Raw genomic sequence first — 6,539 nt, 5'->3', positions numbered from 1 at the left:
AATTAGTATGCTCTGGAAGATGAAAGTAATCCTAAAAACATAAAGCTGCTTGAGGACCTGGGTCATAAACATTACTGCATTTTGATAAAACTTTGGGTTTGATGATGCTGCTTCTCAAGGACTAGGGTACAAAATGGAAGAAAATAACTGGTTGTTCAAATTTTTATACAATGAACCCCCCTATTGGGCTAAAGTATGATAGAAAACCATTAAAAAAATTCTACTTACCTGCTTATATCTCCGTCGACACAGATTTACTTTATTGTCCCTCTTTTTCTGTCACACCACACACTTGTCTATTCAAGTTCCTATTTAATGTACAGCGCTGCATAATATGTTGGCACTATATAAGTCCTGTTTATTAATAATATAAGTATATGCAAAGTCCATAGGTTCACATGACTGGAACAAGCAGTCCTCAGCATGTTCCAGTGATTCATCTCATCCCCACCCCAGTGATGAATGAATAGAATATCACAGAAATTTGTGCTGTGTTTTAGGACTAACGACAGATTAACTGATTGTTAAATAATTAATACCAGCACTTTGAACACAGAATTGTCATTTGATCTTCCTGTGTGTATTAGACCCAATGGTGGATCCCTTCACTTTGGATAGCTCTCCTCTTACTTCCTGCTGTGTCTAAGGTATAGTAAGCAAGGCGAACCCCCCCTAGAAGAACACAGGCCAGATTAAAAGAAAAAAAAAAACTCATAAAATTGTTATAATTACCTAACCGATAACACAGCTATCATAATATATCACAATAATTTGGAAAGGGAAATATCTGCACCTGATAAATATAAAAATTGTGCATCCCGAGGGCTGTATAGGACAACTCTCTTTCTTCCCGTTACTTGAATAAGCAAATTATCCATCACCTGAAATACAACAAATCTTGGGTAAATTTAAGAACAGAAATAGAATCTGGCATATTGCAATAACACTTCTACATCTTATAAAATCTGTAAAAATAACAAATCACATGCAAAAAAATAACTAAAGGCACAATTTTTTTAGATCTAGATGAAGTGAAGAGGGGTAAGAACACAGGTCAGGTAATTGCTGTCTGAGTACCTATTCAGAGATGCATTCCCTCTAAGGCTATGTTTAGGTGAATAGTTTATTTGCCTTATGGATAGCGCTTGTGGATGCCACTTTCAGCTACTAGGTGCCTGGATACAGCTTCAGGCTGTTTTACGAGCTTTATCACATGCTTACAAACTGATGTAGTAATGTTTTTTAAGCATTGCATTCCTCTTGAATAAAGGAAGTAACAATGTACCACTTGTCTACCCATATGCTTCTAAAACACTTAGCAGTGTTTGTATGTCAGTTATGAATCATTCACCCTAGCCGTGTAATGGTTGGTGTCATGCTGACGATATGTGCAGCACCATGGAAACTTTAGATCTTTTGAAGGTGGCACCATTTTAAGCAGATAGGAGGATTTAGTTCACCATAATTTATTATATAGGTACATGTTATGTAGCTATTAAACATTGAACCTGGGTTCACTGTTGTGAGCAGCTACAAACATTACTGAAACATGCAAAAATGTGAATTTTACACATTGGTGGTCTAAGCTAATACAATGCACATTAACACATTTTCCAAAGTTTTCAGTAATGTTTTTTAAGCATTGCATTCCTCTTGAATAAAGGAAGTAACAATGTACCACTTGTCTACCCATATGCTTCTAAAACACTTAGCAGTGTTTGTATGTCAGTTATGAATCATTCACCCTAGCCGTGTAATGGTTGGTGTCATGCTGACGATATGTGCAGCACCATGGAAACTTTAGATCTTTTGAAGGTGGCACCATTTTAAGCAGATAGGAGGATTTAGTTCACCATAATTTATTATATAGGTACATGTTATGTAGCTATTAAACATTGAACCTGGGTTCACTGTTGTGAGCAGCTACAAACATTACTGAAACATGCAAAAATGTGAATTTTACACATTGGTGGTCTAAGCTAATACAATGCACATTAACACATTTTCCAAAGTTTTCTGTGATTACCTTTCCTGCTTCATGGGAGCATACAGTTTCCCTCCTAAATCAAAGGCTCATACTCAATAGAAGGTCCTCACAATTTGATTTTATTGTCCTGAATCTAATTTATTTATTGATAGCATGCCAAAAAGAAGCAGTGGCCATAGGTTTTTACATTTTTTTTTTTATTCCATCAGGTGTATGACTTTCAAAGCCATTGTTAAGCCATACAAAAATGTATGTCTTTTTACATTTTCTTTTCTAAAATATCATTAGGTAATCAGTTAAAAAAGTGGGCTTCCCATGATAGTAATAGACGGTTCAACTCACGCAGAACTATTATGTTGTATAATACTTCTATTTCTAGGAAAACATACATCATAATGTGTCCATAGTTGCAAGCCTGGAGAGCTGATACGGAACACGCTGGAGAAGAATTGGTGTTTCTCAAAAAATTCAGGAATCTTGATGTCTGCTGCCAGTTCTGGAAACTGCTTGCTAATGTCTGCAATATCCTATAAAAAGAATAAACATGGGCAAAATGAGTGCATGTAATCTTGTACTAAAAGCAAATAGGAACAATATAAAGCCAGTGCTCAATGGGGTCATGCACACATACTTTGTATAAAAACATTTTCCTGCATATTTCTGACTGTCCTATGAGAGAACTAGCTTATGTGCTTATGCTTACAGCTTGTTCCATTACTGTAGTGTCACTGACAGCTTCCAGAAATAATAGCAATTGGGAACCAATCAGCATTTTTTCAGATCATATGATTACTATGACAGACATAGATCCCATGAGTTTCCTGAAATAAAAAACAACCTGACCCTAAGCTATCATTAGGAAACCAAAAAAAAAACTTTGTTCAGATGTATTAAAAAGATACTTTAAGTATGGAATAGGTAAAATCTGCCAGGGTTTCTGGGCATTAATGACCTCTGCATGTATAGTATCATTATGTTGAGTATTGGGTAAATTCGAAAGCTAAGTGCTTCATTACTGAAAATACCACAAGCTATATAATTAGCCAGGACAGCTGCAAATGTTATCACATGTGGAGATTTTTCCAGATCCTTGGAATAAACAGAAGGAAGATTTAATAGCCAGTTATAAACACTTGCACTGTGGCAACGAGTTACTGCAACGTGCCATGTATTCCCTAGCATTATGGATGGTACAAGCACACAGATGATTCATTCCCGGATGAACAGATATCCCGTTTGCTGTTCTTAGGAATGTATCTGCTCGTCTATGACCATCCTTATTCCAGGTCACTTTCTGCTTTCTTTTGGCACAAATACAAAAAAAAACTGTATAGTGCCATGCATATGGCAAGCAAAAAGCTGCTGAAGAACACTGGATGATGCAGGACATGTTGGATGATCTGCTAGCCCTATTGACACAGAGTACCTCAGAGTATTGTAGAGGTTTATTTTAAAGTGTAAACCCAATTGCTTCAATCTAAAAATAAAGCTTTAAAAGGACAACAAAGAACAGAACAGAGTACTGGTGTACCTTAGCGGGGAATTACTGGCAAGTAAATCAGTTTAAAAAAATATTTTTATTCAATGTACAATAACAATATTAAACATTCCATATACATTGATAAAAGCACAAGGTTCAAACAAAGGTCCTCAGACTTCACACATTATATAAAATAAGTTACTATCGAACATCTTATTAAGTCCCGACACATTTCGCAGATACAACCGATTTTTCTGGGGATTTTTGATAGTAAGATAATATATAAAGTACAAAAATCCAGAAACCAAATTGGTGAACAAATTCAGCTATGCCCAAAGATGTCCTAAAGCGTAGTGTCATATGGGGTGCTAGGTTACTGTCAACAAGAAAGGTGGTACTTCCAGAGTCAAGAAAGACATGTGGGTCAGCATTGTATTGTTTGGACGCCATTGAGCTAAAGTATGTCTCTATGTCGTATGAGGAATATGGTCATCTAAATGTGCTTGTCATTTGACTCTGGAAGTACTATTTTTCCCGTTAACGGTAACCTGCCCCCACATGACACTATGCTTACTAACAATTTATACTAAAATGTTTGATAGTAACTTATTTTAGATAATGTGTAATACCTGAAGCCTTTTGTTTGAGCCTTATGCTTTTATCAATGTACATGGAATGTTTAATATTGTTATTGTAACCAAATATAAATATTATTTTTTAACCTCCGTTGGGCTCGGGGTGAATTTTCCATACTAAAAGCGGTAACCCCAAGCCACGCTCGGGGTGGAATTGCTTGGGGTTTTACCAAGTATCAGGTTCCAGCGGCGTCCGGGCATCTCCAGGCTATACAGATGCCAATCGGCATTTGCGTCTCCGGGCTGTGAACGTTGGGGACGCGAGCCCAGGGGAAGCAGATGCCGGCCGGTCATCTGCTCGCTAGTCTTAGACTGGAGGGTGGGACCAATGGGCAGGTATGCAGGACGGGGCGGGAAAATTAAAATAATGAGGATTTTTAAATGTACCGCTTTTACGTTTAAAAATCCTCATTATTCATACTGCCAGGGAGATTACCTGATTTACTTGCCAGTAATTCCCTGCTAAGGTACACCAGTACTCTGTTATGTTCTATGTTGTTTTTTGGGGATATGGCATCTTTTTGATATTTTGGATTTGTTTTGGGGAAAAACTTTATGGTGTTCTTTAAAAGGACAAAGAAAATGCAAAAGTCATTTTCAGTATCACAAAATTTGCAGCTCTTCATAAAACACTTGCTGACTCTGTCATGTTATGTTCCCTGCTCAGAACTTCTTGTTACAATGTACCAATATTTAGCCCAGTATAGCAACTCTGCTCCTTTACTTGTTTTTTGATAAAGACAACAAGTGTCTGCATCAACACCCATTATGGAGGCCTGGCTCACAGTTGTCATCATCAGGAAAGCTGCCTTGAGAAATGTCATGCAATAATCACTAAAGTTCATATACTTAGAAGGAGACTGTAGCACAAAGATGCATCACAGCTTGAAATAAAGATGAAAATATTTTATCACCTGGATCAGAGTTTGATTACACTTACCAAGGGGTAAATTTCCTGCAGGAATCTGTTTTTATCTACACCTGTGTATCTCAGCAAAGGGGTTTTCACCGGTTTAAACTCCATAACATCTGTCTGAAAGACATAAGACAAAGCTTAGTTCAGTATTCTTCACCTGTGATAAAAGTCAATGTCATCCCAAAAACTGGGGAAGAATTAGAACCTCTGCTATTCAGATCTCTGTAAAAGTTCCCCACTGTTCTTCTTTGTAAATCCTGCGTTTGCTATTCAAACACAATTTTATCTAAATACCTACTCATGAGCAAATACAGCAGTTAAAAGTGTAATTAAACCAAAAAGAGAAGTCCTTGATCGGGTTCTGCGCTGTCCTGGAATTCTGCTTCATCACCGCGCAGAGAAGCGCCAGGCGCCACTATCTTCTTCTGCCTACATCACCCAAGCAGACGCGAGATCGGGTGATGTAACATGCTGTAAAAGAGCAAAAAAGAATGCTAATCTCACTGTGCATGCGTGAGACTGGCATCTTTTTCACCTCAGTGAAGGAAGTTGCCCCTTTTGCACATGCTTGAGATCGGACATGAGCAGGTATGCCAGGGAGCACTGCACTCCCATTCTGTCTTGATTGCTGCTTAACCCTTTTTTTCAGTTAAAACAAAAAAAAAAGAACAATATTTTTACATTATACAAAAGGATTTTCTACCCTTTTATGTAAAGTAATAATTTGGATTTAGGCCTGCTTTAACATAAAATTACATGTCACCTGCTTTACTGGAGGAATCTTTATTGCAGAAGAAATAATTACCTTTAATCCAGCAGATCCGTCAATCCATCAGGAGATTTCTTTGATCAGGTCCGGCGTCATCCCGGTATCCTTTCTTAGCCCGATGCAGAGGAAGCACCAGGTGCCACTATCTTCTTCCGAGTTCCTCTTCGTACCTCACTCGAACTTGCACTGCACAGGCGTGGGATCGGGTGGCGTAAATGGGGGGGAAAAAAAAGAGTGCCGATCTCACTGTGCATGCATGTGAGATTTGTGCATGCACTCTGCATTTTATTCTCCCAATATTTGGGCATGCACAGAAGGAGCAGCCAGAGCCAGGATACCTGATAGAAGTATCCCACTAGGCTTTGTACTGCCATTCAGTCTTGAACGCCGTGGCTGTTTTTTTAAAAAAAGGGTGTTGCACCTAAAAAAAAAAAAAACAACTAATTTTTACTTTATATAAAAGGGTTGTCTACCCTTTATATAAGGTAAACATTTTTAGATCCACTTTAACATAAAATGACATCTGACCTGTTTTACCTGAGGAATCTTTAGTGCAGAAGAAATGGATTTCCATACAAAGGAGCACAAAACAGAAATCATCTAAACCCAGGGGTGCCCAACAGGTGGATCGTGATCTACCGGTAGTTTGCAAAGGCAACACGAGTGGATTACGGAGCCCTGCCTATCAAAATAAACCGCGCACAGTTAACTCCAAGATTTTTATTGTTGGTAGATCATTTTGAATTGGTCAT

At 37.9% G+C, this 6,539-nt stretch overlaps 1 protein-coding gene across 1 annotated transcript in view; it reads right to left on the bottom strand.

Annotated features, from left to right (window-relative positions):
* The window catches only part of TYW5 (tRNA-yW synthesizing protein 5), a gene marked incomplete in the record, with an annotated part of 6,037 nt that extends 2,120 nt beyond the window's left edge, over positions 1-3,917 (bottom strand). Inside the window, 3 exon segments of the mRNA XM_072419142.1 lie at positions 794-881; positions 2,377-2,514; positions 3,759-3,917. Coding sequence (XP_072275243.1) covers positions 794-881; positions 2,377-2,514; positions 3,759-3,917 — 385 coding nt within the window.
* Positions 3,918-6,539: the final 2,622 nt, after the last annotated feature.

Source organism: Pyxicephalus adspersus, chromosome 7, assembly GCF_032062135.1.
Source record: "Pyxicephalus adspersus chromosome 7, UCB_Pads_2.0, whole genome shotgun sequence".
Classification (NCBI taxonomy): Eukaryota; Metazoa; Chordata; class Amphibia; order Anura; family Pyxicephalidae; genus Pyxicephalus; species Pyxicephalus adspersus.
Note: the sequence above shows the minus strand (reverse complement) of the source record. Positions and strands in the feature narration are given on the sequence as shown.